Raw genomic sequence first — 16,761 nt, forward strand, 5'->3', positions numbered from 1 at the left:
GTGTATGTATTAAGAATGTGTCTTCTGTATGTATTTTTGTTTTCAATGCATTAAGTACAGTATGTGTCGTTTGTAGTTGGTTTGTATTGTCACTTATGAAAATGAAAAGACCTGCAGGAAGAATAGCTGCTGCCTTGCAAAAGCTAATGGGGATCTTAATAAACCAAACCAAACCGGTTGCAGCTTGTTCAAGAACCTTTTCTAAAACCTAAGCTGCTGTAACTCCAGAAATAAGAGCTGGACTAAGTTCTTCAGGTTCGCATGTCTGATATCGGAGAAGACCGGTGCAGAGCAGAGGAGGTATATCGAACTTGTTTGGTTCTGGAGAACAAAAAAAGAAAGAAAGAAAGAAAGAAAAAACAGATAAATGACACAGACTTTGAGATCTGAACTGATTTTTTTTTTTCCCTCATCATGAACTCTGGAAGTATATTCAAATATTTCATAGGTCACTTGGGAGAAACTCTGACGTTGGTCGTGGGCAGTGGGGTCGCTTCAGAGTTTAAAAAAGAAAGAACAGGAATGTATTCAGCTGTAGAAGTGGAACTGAAGTGAAAAAGTGAAAGGATAAAGTGACGACGTCTTTCACTGCAGCTCATAACTGGCCTTTTAACAGAGTTTGGGCGGCAGCTTGGTTTTGTTTTTTTACAACCTGTTTATTACAAACTTTTGTTTTACTATTTCACATTCACGGGTCGTAACTTCCCGACAGTTAAAAGCACATGTGTAGTTTAGAATAATAAGATCTAAATCGTTTCTTGAACACAGCGTATAATACTAAATATATAGTACTGTTACTTTTTTTCATAGTTTTGCAGCCATACGGTATTGGAACAAAGACTACATGACATTATGCTCTATAATTAAAGAGATACAATGCTCAAATTTTTACAAATTAATGTTGACATAACAGGAAATATGTAAAAGAAAAAGAAAAACTCACCTGTTTGTGTCTCTGTCTTTGATCTGACTTAAATCCAAACTTCACTTCAGGAGAGGAAGAAAAGTGTTGCTCTGCTCAGTCAAGACAAAATTAATGAAGAGTCACTGACGGAGCTCAGTTTTTACTCTCTCTCTTTCTCTTTCTCTCTCTCTCTCTCTCTGATTACCGTAAATGCTCGCACGCCCCCACTCTCACCCCCTCCTCACTTTTCTTCCCTCTTCATTTCCTCTCCATCCTCCTCCTCCTCCTCCTCCTGTCTATCTTTCACCAGATGTCTCTTCACACTTTCTCTTCTTTCCTTATCTCATCCTCTTTATCCCCCCATCTCATAATAATAATGATAGTAACAGTAAATAATCAAGATTAATGAGAAAATAAAAACAGGAAATATAAATAATAAATCTATAATAGAGCTAAGATAATGTATAACAATGATTCTGTAGTAGAAATGTAAAAGAAGTCACAGTGACTTTAGGCATGAGGAGACTCTGAACTTTTATTATCTGACTCTCACACACTCACACACACACTAATTGAAACCAAGCCAGTCTTAACCCATTTTTCCCCACTAAAGATGTAGTTATAAAACAATGTTGTGGAAATTGAGGCAGTAAAATTTATTGCTGTGTTTGAACGACAAATTTGACTTTACTGGAGCGTTTGAACGCCAGTGATCCCAGACTCAGTTTACTGCGCAGAGAGTTTACTGTTGTTCTGTTTTTTTTAATTCCCTCTGATTTAAACAGCTTGTTCCACAACCTCAGCCATCAAAGAGACTTTTTTTTAAAAGCACCTATGTAAGATTTTCACAATATTTTCATTATTATTTTTTGCACATAGGTTACAGAAAACAATTTGGGGATATGTAATACTTTAAAGGGGAAATATGCAGGATTTTTAAACTCAACTCTGCTACATTTGTACCTTAATTATTATTATCCACCGCTCCACGGATTGATTTCTCACCGGCTTCGTTGTAAACAAATGCATATGGAGCAGAGGAGGGTTAGCAAAACAGCAGAAAACCAACTGGACTAGTTCCAAACTGCTATTGACAGGAATATAGTTCAATATTAAATATTTGAACAATATTTCAAATATATAATATATTAGAGAATATATAACTCATTCTTGTTCTTGTTCCATTTGCCATTGGATTTTTACTGTAAATTGGTAACGATGCACTGGTGTAATTGTGATGACTCTACTCTGCAAACCAAATTGCCCTTCGGAGACATTAAAGATTTTCAAATCAAATCAAATTCTTGGCAAATATTAAAAGTTATAGGCTATAAATAATAAAACTCATCTCACTGCAGCTGCCTGACACGGTCAGGGATGACTAATAGTTTGGTGGCTAAAGTTAGCCTGGTTTTTCTGTATAATTGAGCCATTTACTGTAACTGAGTCATATTTACTGTAAAAGCTGCTGTTGTTATTTTAGTTCTTAGCATTAATATGACTATTTTAACTGAAGATAGCCCCACTCTAAGTCAATAACATAATGTGGTCGAGACATAAGACTGTCTTTTTTTGTTAAGTTTTTAGTTGAGTTTTCTGTCTTTGTCTCATCTCCTGTTTTATTTTGAAGTCTGTGTCCTACCCCTGTCTTCCTGTCAAGTTTCCCACTTGTGTGATTGCCACTCGTGTCGTTGTGAGCTTTCCAGCATTATTCTCCCTGAGTATTCCTCGTGTGACCAGTTTTGTGTATTTTTGACCTTTGAGCTAGCCCGCCGGATTTGTACCGTTGCCTGATTGATTGACTTCCTGGTTTTGACCTTTTTTGAATAAACGACCCTGATTCTGCCTGAAACCCTCTGACTCTGTATTGTGTTGCCTTTGAGTTCCTGACAATATCAAACTTCTTTTTTAGCAAATGCGAAAGTGTTTTCTGTATTTGACCCATTAAACTGATTAATGAGTCATCTTGAAATATATTCCATCAATGTCAAAGCTAAATTTGGTTTTACAAAGAAGTCTGCGTTGAAGCACTTGAGTGTGGGTGGGTGGACGTGTGGTGTGTTTGTGTGTGTGTGTGTGTGTGTGTGTGTGTGTGTGTGTGTGTGTGTGTGTGTGTGTGTGTGTGTGTGTGTGTGTGTTGTTTGTTACAGTAAACACAGAGATAAACAAATGAAGGCCGTACGTGACTTGAGCCATGCAGTCACATTATGGGATCTCTCAACAAACACTGCCGTGCTCAGTCAGCCCCTTGAGCAAGGCAATAGTAGATTTTAATGCGATGCATCCAAAGTCGATGCATTGTTTCCATTAGTTTATCTCTAAAACATGTTTTTATATCACTTTCTACCATCTTACTGTCACAGTGCACGATCAGAAAGCTTGAACAAAGACGGTCAGGTCTCAGTGAGGAATGAGAGGATTTATTTTCTAAGTTAAATTACATTTATTTTACTATTTCCTGACTTTATTGCACAGATTAAAACTATATATTGTGACTGCAAAGGGCCTCATGTCATAAATCTCTTTATATGAGGTAGAAACCGACTCACTGTTTGGCGTCACATCAACAACTGTGTTCATGTTAAAACATTAATGCAAGAACCAAGCGGTCGCTGGTTAATGAACAAATTGCACTTAAAGCTCAATTAGAACGAGAAGAACAAACAGAAGCAGATCAGAGTCGGAGACCGAGGTGAAAAAAAAAAGAAGTGCAACAAGGAAAAGGCAGGAAACGGTGGATCGGTCTCAGCTGCTGCAGATTTCCACCCTGAGCATGAAACTTTATTAGAAACTCCGTGGCTCTTTGAAGGGGAGAAACACGTCCACCACCACATAGAGTTTCCATCCAGCTGTGGTGAGATGGAAAAGTTTTTACTGCAAACAACATGTCAAACATCTGTAAAAGGAAAATAAAAAGGTGTGTTTTTTTATTGATCCAACAGGAAATCAAATTTTATTGTCATGCAGATGCTCCCATGTATGTAGACTGTGTTAAATATTGGGAGGGGGGGGGGGGGTCCACATAGAGATTTTTTTAAGCAAAAGAAAAAAAAAAAAGTCAGTGTATATGTGTCCTAAAGTGTGGGAAACTGCAAAATCACCTTGATAAACAACTTTGATAAAAGGACATAGCTATTTCACCTCTTTATTTTGGCATTCCCATATTCATTACAGTAGTAAAAGATATTTCAGTCATTTACCACCATTATATTTAACGTCCTCGCTATGTTTCTGAGCTGAATATTAACCAATTATGACCGTTTGTATTGGCTTAATTAAATTTTTGGGGAAGCGGGTATAATGCCATTGTGTGTAGACACGCACACAAAGACTAGATAAGCATAATTGTCACCTCTCAACCATTAAAAGCGTCACCTTCTATGTTTTAGTGTTTGTTTGGTTTGATTTTTAAGAAATATATACAACATAAAATACAAATAGTTGCAATTTAGTCTTAAAAAAATGTAGTTGTTGACATAAAATAAGAAATGTTGTCACCTTTTATCCAGAATAATGTTGATGTATTTGCACATAACTGTGGTGTGAGGCATTATGGGAAGTGTAGTCAGACCAAACAAACACCAGAGCACCACATGGAAGAGATTCTGAAGGTTTAATGTTTCAGTTTAAGGTGGGAAAACAAGGTTATACAACATAAAATACAAATAATTACAATTTAGTTTTAAAAAATGTAGTTGTTGATATAAAATAAGAAATGTTGTCACCTTTTATCCAGAATAATGTTGGTGTATTGCACATAACTGTGGTGTGAGGCATTATGGGAAGTGTAGTCAGACCAAACAAACACCAGAGCACAACATGGAAGAGATTCTGAAGGTTTAATGTATCAGTTTAAGGTGGAAAAACAAGGTTTTTTACGTTATTTAACACGTATTTAACACTAAGTTAACATCGGAATGGGACGCGGCCGCAGCCAGGTCCGAGTTCAGCGGTTTTAACAGTGTTGGGACGCGGCCTGTTGCAGCTGTTGTTGTCATGGTGACGGCGAAACTCGACTGGATTTATCAACGGCTGAAGAAGAAAAAAGAAACGAAGAGAAACCGTCAAGTTTTTTCTCTCTTTTAGCTCCGGTATGTTCACATTTCTCTTCTATTTATGTATTTATTTGGGTCTTTTTTCTGTTTCTGTTCGTTACCCAAGGTAGAAAATAAAAGAAATAGGCTTAAATGGGTTTAAATACAAGTTTTACTTTGAGGAATATTGTTTATAAAGTTTGTTTAGCATCAGTCCTGAAAGCTAACTTTAGCTTCTTTTCAGTCAAATAACACGTAACTTAGTTTATGTTATCTTTAATTTATTAGTTTAACAGTTTGATAAAAACTCATGTCCATTTATTAGTTTTAGCTGCTGTAGTTGCTGTGACCTGTATCATTAAGACTTATATTCCATAAAGTTTAGTATTAGGCTATAGTTCAGTCTTGTTCAGCTTCCTGAGCTTTCAACTATATAATGATAATAATAATACTATGTTTTATTCATATAGCACAGTAAAACATTACAGTAAGAATAAAAAGGGAAAAGAAACATGTAAATCCCCCTCCATTTAAAGTCATATAACCCAACAAAGACAGTGCAAAGTACAAATGAGTTACTAGGCCTATATAAAAGGTACAATACAAATAAACCTATAGTTATAAATGAATTAAATTGATAGAAGTGTTCTTGTAAGGCAGATACATCAGGAAAGTTATCTGATAAAGATGCTCAAATATTTTCAAATCGACCTGATAATAATGGCTCTAATAATTGATCTGTAACTAGTAACTTTAATTACTTCAGTTACACAGCAACAAAATATAGTTATTTATAACAAATGTATTCACATAAAATGATTATTGTCTTCTGTAGTTTGACTGACAGGTGAAGATGAACCACACCTCCACCTCCACCACCGCCACAAAAGACAACAAATGTCAGAGAAGCTCTCAACACTGGACCAGGTGCGCTTAAAAAGAAACAACACAGCTCATCATAAACATAATCCACTCAAAATGTTCACAGTTGTACTGTATTTATATATATTTTTTTATTATAACATGGATTTTGTGCCTTAAATGTGAGTTGCATTTGTCCTGAAATAAACAGTGATGTGTAAAAGAGTAAAAGTTTGACAGTGTTGGAGTCGATGTGCAGGACGAAGCCGGGTAACAGGAAGAAGAAGTCCTACCAGCTCGTATCGGTCACGGATGAACCACCTAAGATCCTCTCCAGGGACGACGTTGCAGAGTGAGTTTAGTTCTGGCACAAAAAAACACTGCTGTATTATATCCTATTGTAGTCTGTCTGTCTCTACTTTATTGTTATTTAAAGTTAAATATATGATCAAAAAGCTAAAAACTATCTATTTATTTAAGCCTTTATTTCAAACATGTAAGGTAGTATAAAAAGAGACTGACAAAAGACAAAGCAAACAACAAAAAACAAAAATGAAAACACAAAAACAAAACAAATAGTAATAAAAATTAAATAAATTAAATAAAATGCATTAGTTATATTCATCAACAGTCTTAACATGCTCGAAAGGGAGTAGAAGGAGTAAAAAAAAACGTATATGATCCTACCCGTTGTCCTTTTTATCATATTATCCTCTATTGCTCTCAATATTACTTATCAATATATCGATATATGTATGTAAAGAAATATAAAAATCTTATCAAGACATACATACACCCATATATACAGACCTATACATTCATATTCAGCCAATATGCCTCTATACACAACCCATATACAGTCATATATACACACACACATATGTAAATATACATCCCAACCTAAATACATGCACACAAATCCAAATTCATATACACACATTTACTCACTTTGTCACATTTCTGCACTATGGCGCTGACAAACATATAAAACCAACTCCATTAAACTTTAATATTTACTGACAAACAATTCAAACCAACTAATATATTTGAACCAGGCCTGAACACAGACAAGAAGAAGACAGATTTTTAATGTTTGAAGTGTTTTATTTTGTCCGATGTTCAGTAAAAACTCTGCAGAATCAAAATCTCTGTGAAACTGTAACTGGATGTGTTGTGTGTTCACAGAGTAGAGAAGTTAGAGCTCCCTCTGCTGATAGGAAGTGAAAGCAAAAGTTTCATCTTGATGCTGTGACTTGTTGTTTTCTGACATTTCCAGTTGTTGTTTTTCCCCCAGGTTCAGAAACAGCGTCCATCACAACATCTGTGTGCAGCTGCTCCAGGAGGGAAACCACAGGTTAAAGACTGCACCACGACACCGTGTTGATATGATCTAATCTATTTATTAATTCCTCTTCCTCATTGTGTGTGTGTGTGTGTGTGTGTGTGTGTGTGTGTGGTCTCTGTCAGGACGTTCTCGGAGCTGGTCTCTCTGTGTGAGTCTCACGCCGGCCACCGGGCGGCAGCTAAACCCGGATCAGCTCTCAACCTCCAGACTCCACTGGAGGAGCAGGGAGGTCGACTGGAGACCATCAGTCTGCACCTGAGCCGGGCGGAGGAGGCACAGAGGAGAGGTGCACACACACACACACACACACACACACACACACACACACACACACACACACACACACACACACACACACACACACACACACACACACACACACACACATTAAAGTTAATGTAAAGAACTGGATTGTTGACAGCCAAAAATGTGAGTATTCTGTCATGTATCTTCCTATATGTAGTAACCAGATAGTTATAGTGATTCGTTTAATGAATCCTGGTCCTTAATACTATGTATTGCTGATGCCCTATGACGGCAGCACTAAGAACTGATTATATTATGAGCGCTACTACCTTTTGCCATCGCAAATGTGTGTTATTGTCTTACAAATGTATATTTATTAATGTGTACCGAATGTGTCTTTGGTATTTTTCCTCATTGTTGCTCTTTTTAAATCTCTCTCTCTTTTTAATCAGGCAGAGGGACTGGCGATGAAAACTAGCTTTTTTTTTTAGCTAACTCGGGTGCATTTACATTTGTTTTTTTTACAATGTTTTATTAATGTACACTGTCCCTTGTCAAATAAATTCAACTAAACTAAAAACTAAACACCAGGGAGAATCCACATTTCTCTTTTTCAAGGGTTTTATTGAAACTGTCCAAGTTACATCAAAATAAAAAACTGTGCAGCAGCAATCCAAAAAAGGGCAATAATCATGAGCACGGTCAAAAACTAGTGTGACATCCTCGTCTCCATAGTCACAACCAAACCAAAGTACGCAGCACATATCACGTTACACACGCCTCAGCCAATAAGAGGAGAGCAGTTATTATTAACTAATAGGCATTCTTATAACCTCAAATACTATATTAAATCAGGATAAATACAACAAATCTAAATTATTGTGCAATATACAGAACAATGGCTCTGACAAAAACTAAGACTAGCAGAGGAAAAATCATTTAGTAAACTGAAATAAAAATAATAAAAATGACGGGGAAAAAAACGAACGACAAGTCAAGTCAGCTTTATTTATAGAGCACATTTAACAACAACAAATGTATAACAACAAATGCTGCTTTACAATTATGTGCAAAACAAGAACAACGATGACAAAATAATATAAAAAGAGAGGGAAAAAACACAGAGAAAGAACATTGTTTTTGTAATGTTTTTGAAATGCTCTGGAAAAGAGACAGGTTTTGAAGATATTAATGGACGGTGAAGATTAACGAAATAAATGAATGAAATAGAAAAATAAATATAAAACAGATCAAAAAGTACAACTATACCATGAACTAGGGAGATGGCAAAGACTGTACACAGTTTATATGACTGAATGTGTTTCCACCTGGATTCATGCTGTTGTCTACGTGTGTGTGTGTGTGTGTGTGTGTGTGTGTGTGTGTGTGTGTGTGTGTGTGTGTGTGTGTGTGTGTGTGTGTGTGTGTGTGTGTGTGTGTGTGTGTGTGTGCAGGCGCCTGGACCGAGGTGTGTGAGCAGCGGCTGCTCCTGGCTCAGCTGTTCTCGGCTCCGGTGGATCAGTGGCTGAGTTTACACTTCTACCACAGCTGTGCAGACAGAGAGCAGGGCGGCTACTCCAGACCGGCCACCGAGGCCCGGGCCTGCATGGCCGAGCTCTACCTGCAGCAAGGTGGACACACACACACACACACACACACACACACACACACACACACACACACACACACACACACACACACACACACACACACACACAGAGTAACACATGAACACATGATATTGGAAGTTAAAGGAGCCATATGAGGCATATTTCACTGTTTTTTCTTACCATTGTGTCAGTTTTGATTGATGAACAGGAAGCACTTTAAAATAGCACCTTATGACAGATACAGCCTGATGATGCACTTTAGTGAATCTCAAATAGCAATTTATGACATTTACTGTCGGATAAATGCACTTTTTTTCTTTTGTCCCCAACAATATCTTCATTTATTTCCAAACATAATAACACATACACTATACTGTATATATAAAACCATTGGGACTTAATACGCCTGCCGTCTGCCCAATTTCACGTGAATGCAGCATGAAAAATACGACTGAGTTGCTTGCGATATACAACCGCAACGCTAGATGGGAGTAATTCCTACACAATGTACCTTTAAGGATGTTCTAAAACAGTGGTTCTCAACCGGTGGGTCGGGACCCAAAAGTGGGTCGCGGACCCGTTCTGGATGGGTCGCGGACAACTGATCAAAAAAGTAAATAATATTTAATGCACATCTGATGTTGGACATGTCTTTTATTTTGAAAAATAACTTATATTGAAAGGCACACGTCATGTGAACACATGCAGCTGTAATGCTCCTCCTCAGTTTCTTATTATTTGCTCTGAATGCAAAGATATGAGTTTCTTATTAATGTGGCCTGAATGCAGTGAATCTTGTTTTGTTTTGTGGGTCTTTATTTTGTGCAATTTGATATCTATCCACTTTTGTGAACATGCTCTGAATGCAGAGATGCATTAGAAGTCAAATATATCGTTTTGTTGGTCTCCATTTTGTGCAGTTTGATATATTTGTATTCACTTACATGCAGTTGTCATGGTCCTCCTCAGTTTCATTTGTGTGCTCTGAAATGCACTTTGCTCAATAAAGAGCAAAATTAGTTTTTAAAGGCTTTTTTTTTTTTTAATCTTGGTTTGAATTCTATAAAAGTGGGTCGCGACCTTAATGACCATGGGAAAATGTGGGTCCCAGAGTGAGACTAGTTGAGAACCCCTGTTCTAAAATATGGATCAGCATAATAAATCTGGTCCGCCCCGTCAGGCGAGCTGCTGGCGGCGCTGCACCAGGCGCAGCGCGGCATCGAGCAGGCGGAGGCGGGCGGCTGGCTGGACGGCAGCGGCCGCCCGCTGAGGGTCCGAGCCCGTCTGACGCTCTGCCACATCTACAACCACCTGTCTGAGGAGCAGCTGGACGCCGGGAACCACGCTGAGGCGCTGGAGCTGCTGCACCGGAGCCACGACGTCGCCACCGAGAGTAAAAACACAACAACACAAACAAACAAACAAACAAACACACATCACACTACAAAAACTCAAATATCTCACTAAGAATATTTGTCTTATTTCTAGTCAAAACAAATCTCATTATACTTAAAATAAGACTCCTCGCATAAAAAGTAGCTTATTTTTAGACACTTTTTACTTCTTTCAAGCAGATTTTCACTTGAAATAAGTAGAAAAATCTGAGAGTGGAGCAAGTTTTTCTTTCTTATTACAAGCACAAAAAACTGGGCTTTCACTGGCAGATTTTTCTACTTATTTCAAGTGCAAATGTGTTTGAAACAAGTGAAAATTATCTAAAAACAAGTAAATTTTTAGGTGATGAGTCTTATTTTAAGTGGAAAGAGATTAGTTTTGACTAGAAATGAGACATTTTGACAAGAAATAAGACAAATATTCTTGGAAAGATTTGGAGTTTTTGCAGTGCAGCGTTGTGTCGGTCGGTTTGTCAGGAACACGGTGTAGTGACCGGAGTTTGTTTCAGTCGAAGACAAACCGAGCGAAGGGGAGGCAACGTACCGGCTGGGAGTCGCCTGTCAGCGCTCAGGAGACCAGGACAGGGCCAGAAAGGTACGTGTGTGTGTGTGTGTGTGTGTGTTGTGATTATTTTTAAAGAGATAGTTCACCCAAAATTCAAATTCCACTCATTATCTACTCACCCTCATGTGGACTAAGGGCTGGGAGAAGTTTCAGAGTCCTCCGTGGCTTCTCTGAGTTACAGCGGGGCTCCGTGCAGCACTGCATGTCCATATGACGGTTGAGAACGGAGCTCACTTTTCTTCGTCCAAAAAGACACACCAAAAAACATCCAAATACCTCTGTACTGCTCGTCTGTAATGTCCCTCTTGTATTGAAGCCCCGACATGAGAAATTGTTCCGAAAAAAATTAAATAAGTCTATATTTATAATATATATATATATAAGCTTGTTTTGTAGCGGAAGCTCCCAGTGTTGCTCTGCCAGAATCTCGCGCGATTTGCACTGACACAGGAAGAGCAGTGAACTGAGACACTGGGAGCTTCCGCTAGAAACAAGCTTAAAATACAGACTTATTTAATTTTTTTCGGAACAATTTCTCATGTCGGGGCTTCAATACAAGAGGGACATTACAGATGAGCACTATGGAGGTATTTGGATGTTTTTTGGTGTGTCTTTTTGGACGAAGAAAAGTGAGCTCCGTTCGCAACCGTCATATGGACATGCAGTGCTGCACGGAGCCCCGCTGTAACTCAGAGAAGCCACGGAGGACTCTAAAACTTCTCCCAGCCCTTAGTCGACATGAGGGTGAGTAGATAATGAGTAAAATTTGAATTTTGCGTGAACTATCCCTTTAACGTCGTCTTGATGAAACCGTGTGTCCAGTTCTTCAGCACTGGTTTGCAGATTTACGGGACGCTGCAGGACACACGTGGGCTCGCAAAGACCTACAAGGCTATCGCCAAGTCCTGGGAGAGGTACACACACACACACAAACACACACACACACACACACACACACACACACATGCTCAGAAATAAGGAGTGTGCATGCAACAGTGTGTGTGTGTGTGTGTTTGTGTGACAGTGAGGGAAATATAGAGGAGAGTATCCGCTGTCTGGAGAAGATGGCCGACGTCAGTCAAAGTGGAGGAGTTCCCCAGAGCCAGGTCGACGCCCTCCTGCTGCTAGGCAACATCTACTTCACCATGGTATCACACACACACACACAGTGATTATTAACCACTAAAACACCAATAAACCAATAAAACTCTCTCTCTTTCCTTGTGCTGTATGCAGCTTAAAGGGATAGTTCAACATTTTGGCAAACTGGCCCATTGCCATAATCCCTATAGCTTTAGCAGTAGGTTTGTTACCTTTAATTGTCGGTGCAAGCTGTTTTTAGAACGGCGGAGCAGAGCCGTGAGCTGCTCAGAGCTACGCTACGGAGGCTCATGGGATTTCTAATGGTTTCCCTCATCAAACTCATCAAATACACAATCCAACAACTCCAAAACGCTCTGGTGGACAAGTTGTGACCTGCACATTCACCACGCTATGAGATAATAACACAACGTTACCAGACAGAGTTGGTTTAGAGGGAAATGCAGAGACTACTTGATGAGAACTTGGAGTTGTTGGATTGTGTATTTGATGAGTTTGATGAGGGAAACCAAGAAATCCCATGAGCCTCCGTAGCGTAGCTCTGAGCAGCTCACAGCTCTGCTCCGCCGTTCTAAAAATAGCTTGCACCGACAATTAAAGGTAACGAACCTACTGCTAAGACTATAGGGATTATGGCAATGGGCCAATTTGCCAAAAATGTTGAACTATCCCTTTAAAAGTCTCTTCTTTAAAACACACATTTCTTTCATTTAGCTCACAGTCCTTTGTCTTCAGTGTGAATCCATCCCAGCTGCTTTCAAACAATTAACTGTCAATTAACTGCAAATGGCAAATAAATGACTCTCTCTCTCTGCAGGGTGAACACAGACGAGCCGCTGACTTCTTCCTCCACGGTTATGAAGTCGCCTGCGACTCTGACGACGTGGCTCAGCTGCAGAAAGCTCAGGTTCATGTAGTTTAAGATGTTTTATTATTGTTTTTGTTTTTTTACGCTGTATCGTGAGAGAAACATGAAAATCTGGGAACTAAATCCGAACTAAGACCTGTTGTTACCGTTGTGTTTAGGAAGGTGTGTAACATCCAGAGTTGGGCTCGTTACTTTCAAAACGTCATTAGTGATAGATACTAGTCACTTTTCCCCAAAAAGTAACTGAGTTACTACGTTATAAAAGTAACTAATTACCAGGAAATGTAACTATTGTGTTACTTTTTTTGAACAAAATGTATGAATATGTCAAATTACTTAACCTTCCTGTTGTCCTTCTGGGTCAAATTGACCCAATCTGTTCCCTTCCTCCATCCTTCCTTCTTTCCTTCCTTTTTTCCACAATCCTTCTTTCCTTCCTTCCTTCCCTTCGTCCTTACTTCTTCTTCCTTCCTCTTTTGATCCAATTGACCTGATCTGTTCCCTATCCCTCCATCTCTCTTCCCTTCCCTTTCCCTTATTCCTTCCTTTTCTTGAAAGAATCTGTTCCCTCCCTCCATCTTTCTTTCCTTCCCTTTTCCCTTCCTTCTTTCCACAATCCTTTTTCCCTCCCTTCCTTCCTTCCTTCCTTCCTTCCTTCCTTCCTTCCTTCCTTCCTTCCTTCCTTCCTTCCTTCCTTCCTTCCTTCCTTCCTTCCTTCCTTCCTTCCCTTCGTCCTTACTTCTTCCTTCCTTTTTGACCAAATTGACCTAATCTGTTCCCTCCCTCCTTCTATCTTTCCTTCCTTTTCTATCTTTTCCTTTGTCCTCCCTTCCTTCCTTCTTTCCTTCCTTACCTTTTTCCCTTCGTCCTTCCTTTCTTTCCTCCTTGACCCGGGAGGGTTAAACTAATGCTTGCAATCGACACAGAATCACAAAAGAAAAACAAAGAACACAAATAATAATCACGATGGTGAAGACATTTCTTGGTGTTGGATTTAGTTCCCAGATTGGTCAAATAAATATCTGATAAAATGTTTTTATTCTGGTCATTCAGATAAAACAGACGGTCGTTCACACTCTTGATTTGTCCGTCAGGTGTTGCTGGGTCACGCTCGCGCTCGCTGCCAGATCGCTGAATACATGGAAGGCGTGGCGTCGGCTTCGAGCTCGATCCCGGCCCTGCAGAAGCTGTTGACCCGCAGAGAGACCGTAGGAGGAGGAGGAGGAGGAGGAGGAGGAGGAGGAAGAGGAGGTCTGAGTCCCGACTCTGCAGAACCCGGTGAACACCACTGAGACCAGAACATCCTGCTGCTGTTTCAATGCACCAGCACCACAGTAAATGTGTTTGATGTGATCTCGTTCCCTCGTCGTCAACAGTCATTCCAGAGACGTGTAAACCTGCAGCAGCTTCACCTAATCCCATTCCCACACCGTGATCTGAGCTAATCTCATTTAATCCACAGGCTAAAAACACGTGGAGACAAAAGAAAGACGTCTACTTATCTCGTCTCAGCCTGGGTAACAGAGAGAGAGACTGTGAATGCAGCACTCGGCCGACAAAATCCCTCCCACTGCCCAAATTACAGAAATAATTAGAGATATGAGAAATAAAGATGAGAACAGGTTCGTTTTACTTTCTCAGTTGCTAAAACACTAAACCCTGTTGTCTGAACCAAATTCTCAGTTGCCTGAACCCACTGATTGAATCAGTCTCTCTTTTGGCAAAACCATCAGCACTTTTCACCTGTTTAGACACAACTTACCAACACATTTTCATTGTGATGCACCTGTGTTGCATAATGCTGAGCACAGGTGGTAAAAGTCAAACACAAGTAAAGCACAAGTTTCACCAGTTGAACACAACAACTCAAAATTGATCACACTTATGTCCAATGATGTGAGGGCACATATACTGTAAGCCAGTTCAGGATGAAGTCCTGTGGCCTGATCCAGTACGGAGAAATGATGCTGTGGCTGAGTTATGCACTTCTCATTTCTGTACTTTTGTACTTTATTTTTACGTAGGCTTACTGTATACAAGTGCTAAATGCACAGGATTTCTGTTTGTTTTTGTACTGTACAAGTGCTACGTGTAAATGCACAAGATTTCTGGTTTTTGTACTTCTTTTTTTTTTTTTTACAGTACTATGTACAAGTGCTAAATGCACAGGTTTTTTGTTTTGCAAGAGGAGAAGATGAGAGACGACAGGGTGAAGGAAGAAAGGAAGAAAGGATGAGGGAGGGAGGGAGGGAGGGAGGGATGAACTGGGAAGAAAAAATACTGTAAGAAGGAAGGAAAAGGGGATGAAATGGATGGATGTGAAATGGATGTGGAGAGGGAAGGAGGAGGGTGAAAGAAAGGGAAGGAGAGAAGTGCTACAGTAAATTCACAGGTTTTTTGTTTTGCAACATGCATTTAGCCTACAGTGAACGATAAACATTTATTTCTACAGCTTCATGTGCTGAGCATTGTGTTCTCTATTTTTCTATGTAGTGTTTAGTGACTGCTCAGTAGTGTTTTTAATTTTGATTGACTCGGGGCACGATTTGACAACAGAGTTCAGTTTTGGGCACAGATTGAACTGTTTTGAGGTGAAAGTTTGGTTTTGCAAGAAGAGTCTGAGGTTTTGTGAATGTAGCTTGAAAATTGGGGTTTGTGTTCACAGTTTAGAGAAAATGAGAGAAGCTTTCGAGAAATGTGTCTTAGCAATCGAGAAAAACTGTAAAAGGAACATCTAAGTCCTGTTTGAGATGTCAGACTTTCTCCGGAGCACACAAACGCAGCACGACAGTTAAATGATGATGAAATGATGGAAGTGGAAGCAGCAGCAGCAGCAGATCACAGACTCTGATTGTCCCGTAATTAGATAAAAGATAAATAAATAAACAGAACAGATGGTTCACAGACAAAGATTTATTACGGTATCAGTAATAGAATAAAATAAAAAACGTCATTTGTCAAAGTAGCTCATTTGAATTTTTGTCATAGTGTTTAAAAATAAAACATTGTTTATAGTATGTATATTGATGATATTTAGCGCCGTTGACACTGACACCTCTTTGTGTCCTTTTCCTTCCTTTTTGGCATTTACAATGTCCTCACTGAGCTCTCTTGGCAAGTCTTGCGTTGACATGAAAATGACTGAAATGTCACAAACATGTTAACAAAACTGGTAAAAACAAAACAAAACAAAACAAAACAAGAAACATTGAAAATCATTTTAAACACTTTAGACCCTTAAAGGGAACGGTTTGTTTGAACATCCTATGGCCTTTTGTCTTGGTATCACTGCGGTATGAATAATTTTGGACATGATGTCAACGTTTAAATGAATACCTTTAACAATGTAACTTTAAATAAATTGGCCATGGCTCCAGACTTTCCTCCATGTCCTATTTATGTCAAATCTGAGTTGAAATACTAATCTGTAACTGAAAAAAAAGAAGAAATTCCTTGTATGTGACAGGGGTATTACACTCTACTACCTCACTCTGTTGTATTTATAACATTTCTCTCTACTGAATAATTTATCCTTGTGTATTTTATCTTGCTCAGTTCATACAAGCTGTACACTTACTTGTATTCATGCCCACCCACACTGTACAATATCTCCAACCAAACATATGTAGTTTTTTCTCAATTTAGATAACATTTTGTACATAACAGTGCATATTTTTGTGATATATACATTTTTGTACATAGTGAAGTCTTTATTTCATCCATTCAACAGAACATGATATTATACGTATACAATTTGGATTTCTATATGACCGAAAAGGCATAGGCTGTTTACAAGAAGGAAAGTTGCAGAAACAGAACAAGATAACGAGATG

The 16,761-nt window shown here is 38.9% G+C and overlaps 1 protein-coding gene and 1 long non-coding RNA gene across 2 annotated transcripts in view; one reads left to right on the forward strand and one right to left on the reverse strand.

Annotated features, from left to right (window-relative positions):
• The window catches only part of LOC311002144, a 475,958-nt gene that overhangs the window by 201,751 nt on the left and 257,446 nt on the right, over positions 1–16,761 (reverse strand). The gene's annotated exons all lie outside the window — the stretch shown is intronic.
• ttc29 (tetratricopeptide repeat domain 29) lies at positions 6,051–14,220 on the forward strand (the record flags this gene model as incomplete). The annotated part of the gene is made up of 10 exons (XM_083992569.1): positions 6,051–6,151; positions 7,094–7,153; positions 7,267–7,430; positions 8,845–9,021; positions 10,181–10,393; positions 10,904–10,989; positions 11,782–11,873; positions 11,984–12,107; positions 12,878–12,967; positions 14,023–14,220. 10 exons carry the CDS (start codon positions 6,051–6,053, stop codon positions 14,218–14,220), a joined length of 1,305 nt encoding a protein of 434 aa, XP_083848695.1.

Source organism: Trachurus trachurus, assembly GCF_905171665.1.
Source record: "Trachurus trachurus genome assembly, chromosome: 18".
Taxonomy (NCBI): domain Eukaryota; kingdom Metazoa; phylum Chordata; class Actinopteri; order Carangiformes; family Carangidae; genus Trachurus; species Trachurus trachurus.